Source organism: Cryptomeria japonica, chromosome 5 (assembly GCF_030272615.1).
Source record: "Cryptomeria japonica chromosome 5, Sugi_1.0, whole genome shotgun sequence".
Classification (NCBI taxonomy): domain Eukaryota; kingdom Viridiplantae; phylum Streptophyta; class Pinopsida; order Cupressales; family Cupressaceae; genus Cryptomeria; species Cryptomeria japonica.
This window is the reverse complement of record NC_081409.1, coordinates 899680070-899700999: the sequence shown is the minus strand read 5'-3', so window position 1 is coordinate 899700999 and position 20930 is coordinate 899680070. Positions and strand designations below refer to the sequence as shown.

The following is a 20930-nucleotide window of genomic DNA, read 5'->3' as shown; positions in this document are numbered from 1 at the left end:
ATGGCATCCTATGACCCCTTAGGACACCATATGGTGTTGTTATGAGTCTTATGGTGTCTTAAGGAGTCATATGGTGTCCTAAGGGGTCACAGAGCACCATATGACCTCTTAGGAAACAATATGACTTCTAATGACACCTAAGGGGTCATACGATGGGCTAATAAAATGATATATTATTTAAAGTTATGAATAGAACATCATACAATAGAAAATCCGTCATTTAGTTTTGATATAGCTAAGTTAGACCATTGTCAGCATAAGAGAGACTCTGAGCAAACAAACAACGAGGCTTTGCTAAAAAGAAAGTGTAAGAGATTGACCTAACCCTAAGAGTACTGCCTTTCTAAAATATATGATGCTATTAAATTTGCAAGGTTATAGGACTAATCTCGATTGTGACTATAGAAATTACACACTTCATTTATTTCATGGGTATGTACCCTTCCAAGCCTTTTGAGAAGTGATGATCATCATATACTACCACTGTTATGCTTACAACAAATTTTAATTTCTTTAGGTGACACGTGTTGTGTAACAACATGCGAACTCTCGTATACCCACCACTATCATTCTCCAGGACATCATCTGTGTTACTCAACCTCGTTCTCTTCCTACCAGTTGTTTCCTTCTGAAAAACATATTGCAGGTACTCTGACTCATCATTTTGTTTCATTGACACTATTTTCCACATCTACTTTACTCATTAAAAACAAATTCGAAAATAATATTGTTGTAAGTTTCCATGTTTGTCACGGTAATGCACCCGTGGTTCAATTTTAGACCCTATTCCTCCTATTCAATATACACACACAAATCCATCAGTCAATTTTCTTAGGAGAGCATACATGATAAAAATCAAAGAGGAAGTTGCAGGCAAGAAATAAATTCACTTACTGCTATAGAAGTGTAGACACAGTTGCAGTGGGGTATGGAGGGAGGGAGGGAGAGAGGAAGAGAGAGAGGGATGGAGTATGGAGGAAGGGATAAAGGGAGAGAGGAAGAGAGAGAGAGAGGGATGGTGTATGGAGGAAGGGAGAAGGGGAGAGACTGAGAGAGAGAGGGATGGGGTATGGAGGAAGGGAGAAGGGGAGGGAGGGAGAGAGAGAGAGGGATGGGGTATGGAGGAAGGGAGAAGGAGAGAGAGGGGGAGAGAGAGGGATGGGGTATGGATGAAGGGAGAAGGGGAGAGAGGGAGAGACAGAGAGAGGGAGAGAGAGGGAGAGAGAGAGAGAAAAGGAGGGGGGAGGGAGAGGAAGAGAGAGAGAGAGAGAGAGACCATAACACATTATGACCCTTAGAACACAATATGACCCCTAACAACATCTAAGGGGTCATAGGGTGTCCTAAGGGGTCATATGACAGTATATGATTCCTTAGCACACCATAGGACATATAACGACACAAAATAGTGTCCTAAGGGGTCATAGAACACCATATGACCCTTTAGAACACCATCTGGTGTTGTTATGGGTCGTATGGTGTCCTGAGGGATCATATGGCATCCTATGACTCCTTGGGACACCATATGGTGTTGTTATGGGTCGTATGGTGTCTTAAGGGGTCATATGAATTTCTAAGGGGTCACATGATACCATATGACCTCTTAGGAAACAATATGACCTCTAATGACACCTAAGGGGTCATATGGTGGGATAATAAAATGATATATTATTTAAAGTTATGAATAGAACATCATTAGTTTAGTTTTGATATAGCTAAGTAAGACCATTGTTTGCATAAGAGAGACTCCAAGCGAACAAACAATGAGGCTTCGCTAAAAAGAAAGTGCAAGAGCTTGACATAACCCTAAGAGTACTGCCTTTCTAAAACATATGATGCTTTTAAATTTGCAAAGTTATAGGACTGATCTCGATTGTGATTTCTTTCATGGGTATGTACCCTTCTAAGCCTTTTCACATGTGATGATCATCATATACTACCATTGCAATTCTTACAACAAACTTTAATTTCTTTAGGTGACAGGCGTTGTGTAACAACATGGGAACTCTCGCATACCCACCACTATCATTCTCTAGGACATCATCTATGTTACTCTCCCTCTTTCTCTTCCTACCAGTTGTTTCTTTCTGAAAAAAATATTGCAAGTACTCTGACTCATCATTTTTCTTTGTTGACACAAATTTTCACATCTGCTCTGCTCATTAAAAACACATTTGAGAAGAAAATTGTTGCAGGTTTCCTTGTTTGTCATGGTAATGCACTCATGGTTCAATTTCAGAGCCTATTCCTCCTATTCAATATACACACACAAATCCATCAGTCATTTTTCTTAGGAGAGCATACATGATTAAAATCAAAGAGGAAGTTGTAGACAAGAAATAAATTCACTTACTTCTATAGAAGTGCAAACACAGTTGCAGTGAGGTATGGAGGGAGGGAGGGAGAGAAGAGGAGAGAGAGGGATGGGGTATGGAGGAAGGGAGAAGGGGAGAGAGGGAGAGAGAGACGGATGGTGTATGGAGGAAGGAAGAAGGGGAGAGAGGGAGAGAGAGGGATGGGGTATGGAGGAAGGGAGAAGGGGAGAGAGGGAAAGAGAGAGCGATGAGGTATGGAGGAAGGGAGAAGGTAAGAGAGAGAGAGAGAGAAAGAGAGAAGCACCTTGTATGCACTTGAGAGGGGGAGACAATATACTTATATGTGTATATATATACTTAATATATTATATATATATATAAACATATTATATATACAATATCATATTATACAAAAACCCAAAATTTAAACAAACTTAGCGCGTACGAGCTATTTATAGTAAACATAGCGCGTACGCACTGTTTATAGTAAAAATAGCGCATACGCGTTGTTTATAGTAAAAATAGCATGTACGCGCTTCTTACACCATAAGTACCCCATACGCGCTTTTTATACCATAAATACACCGTACGCGCTTTTGACTGTTTAGGCTTGGAAATAGGCCTGGATGACAAAGGTACGGTTTGGAAGTTTAATTTCCCTCCATTTCTCTCATTTTTGACATGTTTTATTTTATCAACTTGGTTTATCGACTTTGTCATCATTAGGTTTACACTTCATCAAGTGGGTATTTCTAAAATTGCCACCATATTTTCACCCATCTTCTGAGCTTTCTAACCATATAATGTTTTTTAAATTTGAACAACAATAACATATTATTATTGAATTTCTTTTACCAGTGTCTCCACAGTTCTCACAGACATAGGTGCACCGCTTTTTTAATAAATTTTGATATACTTATCCAAATTTAAAAAACTGTATATATTATTGTAGTGCACTTGATTCTTTACAATTTGTTTAGTGCAACTTATGCTTCATGCACAAATAGGTACCTAATTTTCAGGATCTATTCGATTGGAAAAATAATAATAAAAAGATTACTCAATAAAAAATACACATCTTCTAGTAATCACTCTTAACTATCTTTCTGCCAAAGGATTTGTCAAAATACTAAATGTAAGTATGACTTTTTTGATGCACACATCAGACACCATGTTATGTTTTTAGAAAACAATGAGGGTCTATTTTTCGTGCACGAAGGATTTGACCCCCTTAATCTTATCCAATTTTGAAAAATTTTAGTAGTTTGGAAACTAGATTTAGAGTACTACAATATTTGTTCTTTGATTATCTTCATATCTTGAGTGGATGACTTTCAAATTTTTCCTCCAAGTTCAAGTTCACTTGATTTCAGAAAAAAAAAGTGTCCACTTATACCCCCCCTTTTTTACCACCATCTTTGTGCACTTACCCAAATAGAATATGTGTTATAGCTTCTAGGGATTCTATTTTTTTGCATTCTAATTTTTTGGTTTAAGTTAGAGTTTTTTTTAATCTATAACCTCCAACATTTTATAGTCTCTTAAAGATAGTTGTGTTCTCTTTTTGTGTGCAAGAGATTTGTCGGATTCTAAAATAATAATAATAATGGTTCACATTATTATCATGTAAATGCCAAACCAATCTTTGTCTTTGGGGACATAATGCATTACTAGTTCCAACTTTATCTAGTCAATTATCCTGCAATATATCAATCACTTGTCTCTTCTTATAAATTAGATTGTATCTTAATTAGATTGGATATTCATTACTAGATTCTTGAAATCTCATGAAACCCAAATCAAATTCTTGTTTCTCTTAGTCATTACCAGACTAATCACTACCACACATAATGGTCAAACCATATTTGATACTTATCTAGTTTATTAATAAAAAAAATAATTGGGTATTTCTTACTATATTCAGAAATGTTTAATCTATAGTTTGATAACTATTTAATAAACAAATGACAACTAAGTTGAAAAGAATTGTCATTGTAAACAAAAAGATGGTGGCCTTATTTTAATAGTTTATAATTAACTTCCAAAGTGAAGTATTTGTCACTAAATAGTGCAACTTACACGGGTATGGATAATAAAAAATTGTATATAGAGACTAACAAAGATATTTTTCTAACTAGTGTGATATATCTCGTGGGGAAAAAGTGTTGAGTAGATGTCATGTAAAATTGTTCTACAAACAATAATGTGGCGTGTTGGCTATTTTTTAAAAATGGTTATTGCCATTAAGAAGTGTGCATCACATTAAAGATTATAATTACTATGCAAGTGATCTCTAAGATAAGTAGTAAAATATTCAAATAAAGTACATACAACATTAATTAATTCATTGTAATATTTTTCTTCTTTTAGGTCAACAAAATCCACCAATCATTAGGTTAGTAGTAATATATCAATTATAAGGACCATGAACTAACCATGAGCTACTCTATGGTAAAACCTAAACGTATTCATAATCTTCATAGCACTATCAAGATTTACATGTATCTAAAACACATGTATTGGTTAACATATCATAATTTATTTGTTTACTAGGTTTGTGTGAATGAGTGTATCCATAAACAATGAACTACTAACTGTGTCAAAGGGATAGTTAATCATGGGCTTTAAAAATTAGATGCTAAAGAATGGAGGAAACAAACCATGAAAGAAGCACATGTTAAGGTAGGTAATGACTTTGGATAAGTGATTCCACCAAGAGGTCCCTACTAAATAAGTAAAAACATATCAAATTGCTTATAGATAGAGGACTCTTAATAGAGTTGCACACTATTGAGGGAATATTAAATAAAGTGCCATGAAAATAGAGATGTTATAAAATGAAATTATTTATCACATGAATGAAATTTAAAACTCTCACGCTTTTGTCTTGTTATGAGAAAATTTGACAAAATCTCATTTATCTTAAGAGATCATATGACCTAATAGTGAAAAATGACTAGACCTCTTCAATCTTCCATATCTTATTTTATTTTTGAATCTAAGAATATAAAAATTATTTAGTAGAAATGATTAGGTGAAGACTTAAATATACTAATTAGAGATATTAATCATGTACCTTTATTCAATTTTAATTTGTTTTATATTAATAATGGTTGAAAATTTTTAATTATGAAAAGAGGTATATCATATCTCTATTTAATTTTAATTTGCTTTACATCAATAATAAAAGAAAGATATCAATCACCCACCTCTATTAAATTTTAATTTATTGAAAATTTCAAATAATGAAAACTACTGATTTGTCTTGGTTTAATCGACGTTTGTTGGAGACGGCTGAAGTGAAATATGTGAGACAAAAAATTTAATAGAGAAGAAGCTCCGTACTGACTTGGTAAACTTGAATGTGAAAGGGTAAATGCCAAACGCGTTTGTGTTCAGCATAGGTATTCATAGCTATCTTTTATTCACACATCTTCTTAGCTTTTCCCTTGTTAGTAGCCAATAATGGGCAACCGCGCCTTTTTCATTCTCCTTCTCTTTGCCATGTCCATATGATCAAGTCCATGAAACCCCAGCATTTCAATTTGCACCAACACTGGTACGCTTCAATGCTCAGCCACGTCTCCGAATCGAATCGCATATGATACTCTCTTACACGGCTTTGCTGCAAGACTGAGCGAAACAGAGGCTCAAGCCATGGAGGGTATGGAGGGGTGCTTGGCCATGATCCCTTCCTCCCTCAATAAAGTAGCCACTACACACACGCCAGAGTTTCTGGGTCTCTCATCCTCCTCCTCTTCTTCTCTTGGATTATGGTCTCAATACTCCACTCGTGGCGAAGATATTATCGTGTGTGTGATTGACTCAGGCATATGGCCTGAAAGCAAAAGCTTCAACGATGCAGGCCTTGGACCTGTTCCCTCGAGATGGAAAGGCACATGTGAAAGCGGGTGGGCCTTCAATTCGTCACACTGCAATAGAAAAATAATTGGAACTCGATACTTCTACAAAGGCTACCAAAGAGGTGTCTCTAAAATTAATGAAACGTTGGAGTACATGTCTCCCAGGGATGCCCATGGTCACGGCATACATGTGGCCTCAACTGCCGCGGGAGCTGCGGAAACGGGTGCCAATTCCTTCGGTTTCGCCAACAGAATGGCCAGAGGACGTGCCATTCCACATAAATCACGTAGCCATTGCAGCATTTGGAGCGATAGAAAAGGGAGTATTTGTTTCTGCAATTGCAGGCAACGACGGACCTTCTTTATCTAATCTGAGTCACACGGCGCCCTGGATAACTACCGTAGGTGCGAGCAGCATCGACAGAGACTTCCCTGCTTCTCTGGTGTTGGGCAACCAGGAGATATACAGAGGCACCTCCGACTTCAAAGGAGGAGATGGAAAATTGCAAGGGCCATTCCCTCTCGTCTATGTCTCTGCCAGTAGTAGCTTATAGCGTTGTCTTGATGGTAGCCTGGACCAAAATGTGGTAAAGGGTAAGATAGTGCTGTGTGATCAGTTGATCAATCCAGATGACTCTAGCGCACGGGAGAAGGCCAAGGAAGTAGCCAGAGCTGGCGGTGCAGGAATGGTCGTGGCTAATGAAGAGCTCCTTGGAGCACAGCAGCTGTTTCCCTACATTTTACTATTTCCCGCTATCACCGTAATTTTCAAAGCTGGTGAGGGAATAAAATCCTACATCAACAGCACATCGAGTAATACTACTGCCACGGCCACCATGCGTCTCACGGGATTGACTATTGTGGTAGACACAGCAGCCGCTCCCATCGTAGCTGCATTTTCATCGAGGGGGCCGAGTGAAGCATATCCTTCTGTTCTCAAGCCTGATATGCTTGCTCCTGGTGTCAACATATTAGCAGCATACGCTAGAGGTGTGGACTACTTCTTTAATTCGGGGACCTCCATGGCCTTTCGTCATGTCAGCGGCATCGCAGCGCTCATAAAAGCCATCCATCCCACGTGGAGCCCTGCCGCCATCAAATCTGCTCTCATGACCACTTCCTACATTGTGGATAATAGAAAGCGGGCGATCAGAGATTCAGTTAGCATGGAGGCAGCCGACTCATTTGGTATGGGCTCCGGACACGTGGACCCAAGATCTGCAATGGATCCTGGGCTTGTCTACGACATGGCACCGCAAGATTATATAGATTTTCTCTGTTCGCTCAATTACACCAGACGACAAATTGCTCTTCTCACAAAGAAGACAGTTTCGTGTCCCAACTCTAGTTTGGAAGCCAGAGATCTCAACTACCCATCATTTTCTGTTGTCTTTAAGCCGGGCAACAAATCGATTAAGGTGAGCAGAAAACGTGTGACGATTGTGGGTGCAGAGGGTAATGTGGTGTATAGAGTGAGTGTGAAGAGCCCTCCTGGCGTAAACATCAGCGTGGAGCCCCAGACGTTGATGTTTAAAAAACTCTACGATTTGAAAGCAATCGAAGAAGCCCATCTGCATCTGAGGGTGAGCTATATGATTTTGGAGAGATACGTTGGACTTGTATTGATGGGGGAACACAAGTTGTTCGTAGTCCGGTTGCATTCACCTGGCAAGCTTCAAATTGATCCGACCTTGCCCTGCTATGCCATATGCATTGCAAATTCTGCTCTTCTACAACATCCACGATCAACATTGCCCAATTTCTTTCGTCTGCTATGTTACCAAACAAATTTATATTTAATAATCTACTTATTTAGTTTGGCATAATGGCTTTATAAAGTCCATTCATTGGATGTAATAAAGGAACTGAATAATTATAGTAATATTTTTCTTTGTTTTTAGTTTTTATAATGTAAATCTTTTGTTTTCTATTTTCTCTGTTCTACATTGATATCAAAGTAATATCAATTATATCATATATAGTTTTTATAGTTTTTTCTTATGAAAGCATGAATATTTTGAAATTCAAAAGATTAAAGTCTGTCAATATCTGCAAGAAATTGAAAATGTTAAGGTGAGAATAAAAGTTAAAAGAAACTAGAAAGACATAGAATTCACTTGATGGTTTCTACGTTCATTGGTGTGAGACCCCTTCTTGTTTTGCATCAGACCTATGTGATGCCATCTTTATGTATTATGACACAATCTCCTCCTTACTATATACATGAGAGTTGGACATAGTTATTTTGTTAGCCTAATGTACATGTTTCATGGATTTATATAATTTTGATACTATATCTTATTCACATTTATTTTTAACACTTAATGACATGACATGATGTGTGTGCGTGTGTGTGCGCCTGCATGCGCATGCGTGTGCGTGCACTATGTGCCCATTATAAAGGATCACATTCAGCAATGTCATATATGATGTTGAATGATTATATTGTTTTGGCTACATTTGCATATGATGATGAGTTAACAATACTTGCAGCGTGCAAGGTTCACATGAGTGAGTAGGAAATAGGGGAAGCAAAATAGTGGCAATCTTGTGAGAAGCCAATCCACCAAGCATGATCCGTATGGAGGACTCCAATTATATTTTTTTCTTTATCATTTTTTATACTAATATTTTGATGATACATATATGTCCACTTCTTAAGATGTGAAACCTTGTTTGTGATGAGTATCTTTTGTTAACTTTAATTCTCATGTATTCTTATGAGTGTATCTTATGATAATAGTGATATTAAGAATATAATCTTTTAAAATAATAATAATCAAATTTTAATAAGTGTATTATTTAATTAAAAATTGTAATTTTTATGACCTTTATGTCATATGTTAAACTTCATCCATCACAGTCCAACTATGTAAATTCTACTCTATAAGATCCACAATCTACATCACCCAATTTCTTCCATGTCCTCGTTAGTCGATGTTATTCAAATTCAATAAAATATCAATTTTTTTAATTTTTTAACTCATTGTCTACCCTCTAAGAAAATTATAATTATCGAATTATATTATAACATCAGTATTCTGCAAATTAATTTTAACAAGTTCAATGCTTTTTTACATATCATATAAATTTAGTCTTGAATTTACCATACACATGGCAATTCCTATTTAGTTTTTGATCTATATCTATGGAATGATTTAATCATAGTATATAGTGACTTTTAACATACTTGTTCTAGGTTTGGTCAATTCTCTAATCTTGATCCACCTTCATTAGGTTCTCTTTGTACATAGTTCCATCCATTTGACCTTATCCCTACCCTATAAATGCACAATTTTCCTCATATCCTACTCATTTATTCACCCAAACTAGTAACTATATATTTCCATAATTTAATTTCTCTTATTATTAATTCATTTCTATAAACTTCCTTTTAAAGTCTATGAATCACTATTTGACCCTACTATAGTCCTAGATAGGTGAGGAGGTCTACCCTAAGGAATAGGTCAATCCTTAGCCCCCCGATGAAGGAGGAGTAGAAGATACAACCCATCATAGAATAGGAGTAGATTGGGAAGGAGAAACAAAAACCAATGCCGGAGGAGGTAGAGAAACCATAGATTAAGTCAATGCAAAGGTGAACTCCCCTATCATATAATTATGATAATCTTTATACAACAAATATCATTAGGAAAGGATAGGTCGAATCAGAGAAAACCAAAAGTTATCCAATGAAAAGTCCCTATAGACAATCAATAGTTGAAATCCTATAGCTTGGATAGCATGGACTATGCCTTCATGAGGAAATTTTAAACACTTGAATAACCAAAGGGACTGCTTCCATGGCAATCACTCAAGGGATACCCTGCTTAACCTAAAATGGGTTTGACTCTGGGATAACAATAGAAGTAGTTGTCACCACCTTGGGTCCCACAAGGAACACCAAAGTTGTGTTACCTAGAGGAGGAACAAAAATACCATCATGCATGCAAACAAAGGAACAATACTCATAATACCTTTCCCTATATAAATAATTGATAAACAAGGCCTCCTTTGAAATGACAGCAACTCAATATGCAGGATCGAACGACACACCTATAACTAGTATGATTATTTATCTTAGCTGATATGTATAATAGGATAGAACACCCACTATATGGAAAATCTAGAGGTGTGAAAGATATATCAATGTTTTTCTTCTCTTGTTGCGGGGCGAGATCCGAGTGACAATGACAATGTTAATAAATGGGCTACTGCTCGACTCAGATTTTGATGATATCGAGATAAAATTTGATGAGTGAGATAGGAAAGGATCAACATAGATCCATGAGTCACTATTTATTTTATCATTAGACTTGTTGAATTTTTGTTCACATTCATTGACCCAAATAACATTATTGTCTATATGATCTTGGACTAGGTATCTATCACAGATATAGCACTTGGTGTCATGTCCAGGTAAATAGTGGTATTGATACAATTTAGAACAATCATACCACTGAGGGTATGGTTCGTTACCAAGGAGTGATCTAATACCAATAAGGGTTATATGATTATCCTTTAAGAGTTTCTACATGATACTCAAATAGGAATTAGCCAACTTTGTAAAGACTCAATTTTATTGTAGATCATGTGTAGATATTTTAGTATCCTACGTGATCGCAATGACATTTACTACATAGTTATTCCTTTTAGACCCTCCCCTGAAACTGCCCACAAGAGAGATTGAAGAAGATTCACCAAATTGAGTCATCATGAGTTCATAATTAATGAGTGTAAAGAATGGAATTGTAAAGTTTGAATAATGATTAAGAGCTAACTTCTCCCCTAGTTCTAGCTATAGATTTATAATAAACATCCTCTTAAATCACTATCTAGCAAGGCAAAAGGGATCTTAGTATAAATTTACTAATGCTAAGAGATAAGTTTTGTATTCCTCTCATTAGGTTTTTGCTTATAGCAAACAAGGTCTGCTATCTAGTGACCTTGTTACTAATGTTCGTGTAAAATAGTGTATGAAAGGTGTCCATGAGTTGATCAAATGACCTAGTTTCCTTGAGGGCTCGAGAGAATTGCTTCAACAACATGACATCAAGATTATGATAATCAATACAAACTACCACAAAATAATTTATATGTATGTTAGGATCTACTTCTTTGTTATATGATCAAGTTTCAAAGATTCAACCCCTTGAGGAGTGATCATTTTTAAGATGATTATATCAAGAGGACTATGATGATCGTAGGCAGGAAGAGAGGAATGATTAGCGATAGATCCAATAGTGGTAAGTACTGCTATAAGTGTCCCATGCTTTGTAGAATAGTATTTAGCACAGGGTTTTTAGGTGAAGGAGGTGAAGGAGGAGTATTAGAGCCATGAGAGCCCATACCATCTCCACCGTTACCACGACTACCATCTTCAACACCAAAGACACCAAAAGTCATAGACATAGTAGTCATCCTAGTATACCCCAAGGGCATTTGTGAAACATTGATGCTAGGTATAGTTCTAGTGGAGAATGGTTCGATAGTAGGTCTAATAACCACCATGTGAATCAATCCTCTAGGGATTTCAAAAGCAATCTATGGGCCAATGATGCCAAACTGGTCGTCTCGAGTGGGAACTTCAACAAGAGGCACATGATCTTTAACAATCATAGATAGAGCCCTTAATACATCTAGGCCTTTCTCATCCGAGGTAAGTATATCTCTCAAATTTTGAATAATAGATGATACCGAACGCGTCATAGAGATCTTTTGACAACTTCTAATAGCTTTTTGTTGAAGGATGCATGTATGAGTCATAGACAACAGTGCAACATGCTAGAATCCTTTACTTACACACTATATATGGATATATGCCCTAGATAAGTTTTAGACTAAAAAATGAATAACAAAAAGCAAAAATGATATAAAAATTGAATAATACAAGGAAAGAAAAGGAAAGAACGCAACTAGTCCATGATTTAGGCCACTAACAATAAACTCTTTTCCAATGAAATATGCCCACAAGAAAGAGAGGACAACTTTTGGGGCTATGTTTAGAAGTCTACCACTGTCAAACCCATAATTTGGTGTTTCCACCTCCACTAACAAATAGATAGATATATTTCATAAACCAAAATGAAATATAAATTAAAATATGATATAAATATGCTAATGGAGATAACAAAGAAGAGGATATAATAACCCCCCTTCCATACACAAAGCCAAGAGCTCACCAAGTGAAGAAGATGAAGCACCAAATCATCCTCAAAGCACAAGAATAATTAGAGTTTCAAGCACGAATGTTAGAATGTGAGAGATAAAAATGCATGCAAGAGAACCAAGTGTGATGAAAATTCTAAATAGAGAGCTAAATAATCCTAGAGCTTTTGATAAAAACAAATAGAGTTCCTAGAGAGATCATCCTATCCAAAATGAACCTCAAAAAGGAAGATATGCATTCCAAGAATGAAACTAATGTCGGTAGGCACAAAAAGAGGCATTATGAACACTACCAAATGTAGATATAATGCTCAAATGGCGACCTTTAGTCTGTAGATTCACATGATGTCACACAATGCTCAAAAGTCTCAATGGAACACTAGAAATTCCAAAGCATGCAAAAAGACAAAGAAATGAAAGAATTCTCCAATCAGTTAAAAGTGAAGGCACTTATGTAGCATGGAATCACACGGGGTACAATTTATGACACTACAAGAAGAAATAAACTTTTTTTTAATTATTTAATTGCAAGTTAGGTGTAACCTAATTAGATTTATTTAATGTTTAATCATAGCAAACCAAGAGATGAATTAATCAAATAATTAAACTATTTAATCAATAGTGGAGGAAACAAATAAGCTAATTAAATAATTAAAAGAGAACATGTTATCTTAATTAAATATTTTAAAAACATAATTTATGTGGATATGTGAAATAATGAGATGGTGATGACACATGAAGATGAATTTATGTCGTAGTTGTTTAAGATGTTTACAAATATATTAGAGGTAAACAAATAAATAATCTTACATGTAATGAAATTTCAACTAGTTTTTATCAAAACATGTAGTCTTCTCAGCGTTCTTCTTGTAACAGACAAGGAAGTAGAAAAGAAACATGTTGAGAATACATTTTATGGATTGAAAAATGATTCTAAAAGGATTTGTTGGAATAGAGAGTGGAATAAGAAATCTATAAAATTGTATGTAGATTAATTGTGGATGAATGGAACTTTATATCTAACTAGCAAGAGGTCACAATACATGGTCAAGATATTGTACAAGCATAGCTATTCACATTTAAATAATAAAAAAAGATTAGGAAACATTTAAATGAATTAGTGAAGTGGTTGATGATTATTTATTTAAAATCAAATCAGTCGTTGTCTTACAAAATCATGTAATTTAAAATATTGGGGATCTTCGCTATAGATACTAAGTTAATGAGAAGAGTACTTATAGATTGGATCTTTCTATATTAGAAGATTATTTAGTAGGCATATTCATAGAGCCACTGGCACAGAAGAATTTTTAAGTTTTATGATAGAAGTTAGATATTATGGATCATAAAGCAATAAGTGGTCAAAATTAATACATATTGTTGAAAATGTATTTTCTCGTGATATAGAAAATATTTTGTTTTATAATTTTTAGAAGTAGAAAACAATTGAATTAATTTTTAGTGATTTTTCCTTATGCAATCTCTCTAGACTTCTACATAATGAGGAAATTTAATGTTTTTATTATTATTGATCAAATGATCAAGAGATCAATGAGTAGAAGATTATGAATTTTCTATTTGGGTTTATATATTTATAATAATTTTTATCAAGTTAAATAGAATATGTGTTATAGCATCTAAGGATTCTATGTTTGTGCATTTTATTTTTTATTTTTAAGTTAGAGTTTCTTAATCTATAACCTCCAATATTTTATAGTCTCTTAAAGATAGTTGTGTTCTCTTTTTGTGTGCAGGAGATTTGTTGGCTTCTATGATAATAATAATAACAAGAATAATAACAACAACAACAACAACAACAACAACAACAACAACAACAACAACAACAACAACAACAACAACAACAACAACAACAACAACAACAACAACAACAACAATAATAATAACAATAATAATAATAATAGTATAGCTTCATGTTATTATCATGTAAACGCCAAACCAATCTTTGTCTTTGGGGACATAATGCATTACTAGATTCTTGATCTGGTTAATTATCCTATAATACATCAATCGCTTGCCAATGCTTATAAAATAGATTGTATCTTAATTAGATTGAATAGTCATTACTAGATTCTTGATTACTCATGAAACCCAATTCAAATTCTTGTTGCTCTTAATCATTACCACTCTGATCGCTACCACATGTAATGGTCAAACCATATTTGATACTTATCTATGTTAGACAATTCAAATAATCGGAAGACAACTGAGTGGGGGAGGGGGGTGAATCAGTTGTCACAGATTACCGGAACTATTAGAAATTTAAAACTTTAATACCGGAACCCAAAACATTAATATCAGAATAGCAATTAAACCAGTTAAGAATAAGCAATAATCATAGAATAAAAACCATCCACATGACACCAAGATTTATACGTGGAAAACCCGATAAAGGGAAAACCCACGGTGGGAAGCCTACCTAGAGCCAGGTAATACTTCTGTAGTAAGTATGTGACTTACAATTAAGGGGCCTGCATTTGCATGAACGCCAATAGCCTAGAGCACACCGCTCATCACAAAAGGAGCCTCACTGACTACATAGAAATCCAGACTACAATCCGGATTGCATCTCTTATGCTCGAGTACAGTTTCGATTAAGCTCAATACTAGAGGACTAAATCCTCTTACATAATCTCATTCCAATCTTGAATGATCGACCAAATCCTCTACCTAAATGATATTATATTATTCGCACATTACATTCCTTGACTTTGACCTATAACATAACCATGATAATCTACAATGAGATCTTACATCTATATATACAAACCCTCTACCATAAACAATTAGGTCAGACACCAAATAATAAACCAATTACATAATTACAAACCATGTCGGCCTTAGACCAAATGAATAATATCCAACACATAAGACATTATGGAAATAAATTGAGAGATCCAATCCACACATTACATTAAAGTCATTCCATAACCTAGAACAACCGGGACACAGTATAGGTGCACACACTATAGAAATCATCTCCATCTCACAAGTCTCAAACATGATCACCGACAACATCCAAAAACTCCACCAGAAGCTGCACCAACACCACTTATGCAATTCATCAAGGATCTTCATCAAAAGCTCTGTCGGTGAAACCCTCGCCGAAACCAGAAACTTTGCTTCTAAGCAAACAGGATAGCATCTGATCACCAAACCAAAACCAACTGACTGAATATGAGAATGAGTATCATGAACAAGCCAATTCCATCACCAAGCCATATCAAAGTCTATCGGATAATGCCAGATCTAAATCAACTAGAAACCACTCAACCTACTAGGACCAAAAGGGTGTCGGTAAAGCATCCAAACAACTAGTGTTGGAATCAATGACAAAACATCAATGTAACACGTAATAAATTCTACCAAATGGCCAACAATCTCCCCCTTTGGCATTGATGGCAACACTAGATGTGAAAACACCTAAGTACCAAGAAATGCCAAACAAGTCTCCCCCAAAGGAAGACAGCTAACAATCTCCCACAAAATGTCAATATATCTTCCCTTTACTTTTCTTATATTCATATCTCTCCCCCTATTACTTTTTCTTTTTCTTTTTCTTTCTTTGTCTTTTTCACATCAATATCTCTCCCCCTTTGACATCAATGCGAGAAATCTAACAAAAATATCAAAGCAGAAACACAAACCACTGAATTACAAAGCTAACTACTCCCCCTAAGTAGTAGCATCCCACATCAGTGCCAGAATGAATAGTATCTCTGACAATTCATGTCAGACTAATGCCAAAATGCATCAATCAAGTCTCTACCGGAGGGGCAGAAACTCTCAATCTATCTTTTAGGTACTCAAATGATTCATTGGGCAATGGTTAAGCGAAAATATCTGCAATCCGCTCTTTAGTGCTCACATAAACCAGTCTAACTTCATTTTCTTCCACCTTTTCCTTTAAAATTTATACTTGATAGATATGTGCTTTGTTTTAGAATGAAATACCTAATTCTTTAGCAGCAGAGTTATCATAGTGAATAACTATCGGTGCATCACAATCAACTTTTATATACTTAAACATTTGCTTCATCCATAAAACTTGTGTACAGTTAGTAGCAACAACAACATAATCAGCTTCAGTAGTAAATAAAGAAGTACATGACTATTTCTTGCTAATCCATGAAACCAAATTCTTTCCAAGAAAGAAAGCTCCACTGGAAGTGTTTTCTCGGTCATCAATATCTCCAACCCATTCAGCATCTGTATATGCACATAAGGTAGATTTATCATCCTTAAGGTACCACAAACCATATTTTGATGTACCTTGCAGGTATCTAAAAATCCTTTTCACCGCAATCTCATGATTTTCTCTAGGACCACTCTGAAATTCTGAAACAATACAAACAACATTCATAATATCAGACCTAGTCTGAGTCAAATAAAGAAGACCTCCAATCATAGATTTTTATCTTGTAGGATTACCGGTGCAAAAACATCTTTTCTTATCAATTTCTCACTTGTAACCATAGGAGTACTTACTGGTTTAGAATCTCCCATACCAAATTTCCTCAACAATTCCTTAGCATATTTAGTGGCAAATGAAAATACCTTTGTGAGTCTAAGTAATCTGCAAAGCAAAGAAATTTTTTATCTAACCAATCATAGACATCTCAAATTCTTTCTCCATATTCTTAAAAAATTCTATGCATAATTTATCTTCACCTCCAAAAATAATGTCATCAACAAATACTTCAAGAATCAGTATATCATCATCAGTGATCTTATAATATAAATTACCGTCAGCACTGCCCTTAGTAAAACCAAGCTTCAAAAGATATTTATCCAACCTTGCATACCAAGCTCTAGGTTCTTGTTTCAATCCATATAAAGCTTTCCTTAACCTACAAACCATATTTGTATCATCTGATTGTGAAAAACCATCAGGTTGCTCAATATAGTTGTGTTCTCTTTTTGTGTGCAAGAGATTTGTCGGGTTCTATAATAATAATAATAATAATAATAATGCTTCATGTTATTATCATGTAAACGCCAAACCAATCTTTGTCTTTGGGGACATAATGCATTACTAGCTCCAACATGATCTAGTCAATTCTCCTGCAATACATCAATCACTTGTCTCTTCTTATAAATTAGATTGGATATTCATTAGGAGATTCTTGATTTCTCATGAAACCCAAATCAATTACTTGTTTCTCTTAATCATTACCACTTTGATCACTACCACACATAATGGTCAAACCATATTTGATACTTATCTAGTTTATTAATAAATAAAATAATTGGTTATTTATTACTATATTTAGAAATTTTTAATCTATAGTTTGATAATTATTTAATAAACAGGTGACAACTAAGTTGAAAAGAATTGTCATTGTAAACAAAAAAAAGGTGGCCTTATTTTAATAGCTTATTATTCACTTCCAAAGTGAAGTATTTGTCACTAAATAGTGCAACTTACACGGGTATGGATAATAAAAATTTGTATATAGAGACTAACAAAGATTTTTTTCTAACTAGTGTTATATATCTTATGGGGAAAAAGGTGTTGAGTAGATGTCATGTAAAATTGTTCTACAAACACTAATGTGGCTTGTTTACTATTTTTCAAAAATGATTATTGCCACTAAGAAGTGTGCATCATATTAAAGATTATAATTACTATGCAAGTGATCTCTAAGGTAAGTAGTAAAATATTCAAATAAAGTACATACAACATTAATTAATTCATTGTAATATTTTTCTTCTTTTAGGTCAACAAAATCCACCAATCATTAGGTTAGTATTACAATATATCAATTATCAGGACCATGAACTAACCATGAGCTACTCTATGATAAAACCTAAACGTATTCATAATCTTCATAGCACTATCAAGAGTTACAAGTATCTTAAACACATGTATTTGTTAACAAATCATAATTTATTTGTTTACTAGGTTTGTGTGAATGAGTGCATCCATAAACAATGAACTAGTAATTGTGTCAAAGGGCCAGTTAATTATGGGCTTTGAAAAATAGATGCTAACGAATGGAGGAAACAAACCATGAAAGGAGCACATGTTAAGGCACTTAATGATTTTGGATAAGTGATTTGACCAAGAGGTCCCTACTAAATAAGTAAAATACATATCAAATTGCTTCTAGATAGAGGACTCTTAATAGAGTTGCACACTATTGAGGGAATATTAAATAAAGTGCCATGAAAATAGAGATGTTATGAAATGAAATTATTTATCACATGAATGAAATTTAAAACTCTCAAGATTTTGTCCTGATATGAGAAAAATTGACAAAATCTCATTTTATCTTAAGAGATCATATGAATTGATAGTGAAAAATGACTAGACCTCTTCAAACCTCCATATCTTATTTTATTTTTTTATCTAAGGATATAAAAATTATTTAGTAGAAACAATTAAGTGAAGACTTACATATACTAATTAGAGATATTAATCATGTACCTTTATCTAATTTTAAAATGTTTTATATTAATAATGGTTAAAAATTTCAAATTATGAAAAGAGGTATATCTCTATTTGATTTTAATTTGCTTTATATCACTAATAAAAGAAAAATATCAATCACCCACCTCTATTAAATTTTAATTTATTGAAAATTTCAAATAATGAAAACTACTGATTTGTCTTGGTTTAATCGACGTTTGTTGGAGACGGATGAAGTGAAGTATGTGAGACAAATTTTTTAATAGAGAAGAAGCTCCGTACTTGACTTGGTAAACTCGAATGTGAAAGGGTAAATGCCAAACCCATGTTTGTCTTTGGGGATAAACGAGTTCCGATTTGATCTGGTCAACAATTGCCCTGCAACGCGTCTGTGTTCTGCTTATAAATCGCCTCAGCTATCTTTTATTCACACATCTTCTTAGCTTTTCCCTTGTTAGCAGCCAATAATGGGCAACAGCGCCTTCTTCATTCTCCTTCTCTTAGCTATGTCTGGAATGTGGTTGGGCAAGGCCACAAAAGAAGATGTAAGAAAGCCCTATATTGTTCATATGATCAAGTCCATGAAACCCCATCATTTCAATTTACATCAACACTGGTACTCTTCAATGCTAAGCCACGTCTCGGGATCGGATCCCACTGCAAATGCAAATGAGTTGTTATACACATATGATACTCTCTTGCACGGCTTTGCTGCGAGACTGAGCGAAGCAGAGGCCGAAGCAATGGAGGGTATGGAGGGGTGCTTGGCCGTGATCCCTTCCTCCCTCGATAAAGTTGCCACTACACACACGCCAGAGTTTTTAGGTCTCTCATCCTCCTCCTCTTTTTCTCCTGGATTATGGTCTCAATACTCCACTCGTGGCGAAGATATTATTGTGGGTGTGATTGACTACGGCATATTGCCTGACCACGAAAGCTTCAACGATGCTTACCTTGGACCTGTTCCCTCCAGATGGAAAGGCACGTGTGAAAGCGGGCGGGCCTTCAATTCGCCACACTGTAATAGAAAAATCATTGGAGCTCGGTACTTCTACAAAGGCTACCAGAATAACCAATCTAAAATTAACGAAACGTTGGAGTACATGTCCCCCAGAGACTCCCACGGGCATGGAACACATGTGGCCTCAACTGCCGCGGGAGCTGCGGTAAGAGGTGCCAGTCTCCTCGGTTTCGCCAACAGAACGGCCACAGGAATGGCTCCTCATGCCAGGCTGGCCATCTACAAAGCTTGCTGGAGAGACGGTTGCGATTCGAGCGACGTCGCTGCTGCCATGGAACAAGCCATTGCTGATGGCGTCGATATCCTTTCAATCTCACTACACTCAGCAGATGTGCCATTCCACGAGAGTCTCAGAGCCATAGCCGCGTTCGGCGCGACAGAAAAGGGAGTATTTGTTTCTGCCGCGGCAGGCAACGATGGACCAGATGTTTATACTCTGAGTCACACGGCGCCATGGATTACAACCGTAGGTGCGAGCGGCATCGACAGAGATTTCCCTGCTTCTTTAGTATTGGGCAACCAGGAGATATTGAGAGGCACCTTCATCTTCAAAGGAGATGGAAAATTGCAAGGGCCATTCCCTCTCGTATATGTCTCCACCAGCAACAGCTCAAAGCGTTATCTTGATGGCAGCCTCGACCCCAACGTGGTAAAAGGTAAGCTAGTGCTGTGTGATAAGTTGTTAAATGTAAGTAATGGAGGTGCCGATGAAGTAGCTAGAGCAGGAGGTGCAGGAGTTATTTTGGCCAATGGTGAGCTCCTCGGAGCAGAGCAGCTGCTTACCAACCCAAATGGTCTGCCGGTTATTAGCGTGAGCTTTTCAGATGGAGAGAAAATCAAATCCTACATCAATTCAAGGCCGAACAACGTCACGGCCACCATGCGTCTCCAAGGATTGACTATCGTGGGGAATGCAACACCCGCTCCCACTGTGGCTTTTTTTTCATCCAGGGTCCCGAGCGAAGCATATCCTTCTGTTCTCAAACCTGATATCGTTGCTCCCGGTAGGCTCATATTGGCACCAGGCGTGGGAGGAGCTTCAATCTATGGGTTGCGCTCCGGGACGTCGATGGCATGTCCACACATCAGCGGAATTGCAGCGCTCATATAAGCCATCCATCCCACGTGGAGCC

General features: G+C 35.9%; 1 protein-coding gene across 1 annotated transcript; it reads left to right on the top strand.

The window, feature by feature from the left end:
* The first annotated feature begins 6174 nt into the window (after positions 1-6174).
* On the top strand, positions 6175-20908 carry LOC131034711 (subtilisin-like protease SBT1.7). The gene is made up of 4 exons (XM_059221198.1): positions 6175-6226; positions 6344-6708; positions 6796-7761; positions 19238-20908. The coding sequence occupies exons 1-4, from the start codon at positions 6175-6177 to the stop codon at positions 20906-20908; spliced, it is 3054 nt and encodes a 1017-aa protein (XP_059077181.1).
* The last annotated feature ends 22 nt before the right edge of the window (positions 20909-20930 follow it).

What these genes read in the sequence shown, in the direction of transcription:
- LOC131034711 (XM_059221198.1), top strand. Translation starts at nt 6,175, where the DNA reads ATGCAGGCCTTGGACCTGTTCCCTCGAGATGGAAAGGCACATGTGAAA. An exon ending in GGCCATTCCCTCTCGTCTAT is followed by an intron (nt 6,709 to 6,795) that starts GTCTCTGCCAGT and finishes CTGTGTGATCAG; the next exon opens with TTGATCAATCCAGATGACTC. An exon ending in AAGCCCATCTGCATCTGAGG is followed by an intron (nt 7,762 to 19,237) that starts GTGAGCTATATG and finishes CCTTGTTAGCAG; the next exon opens with CCAATAATGGGCAACAGCGC.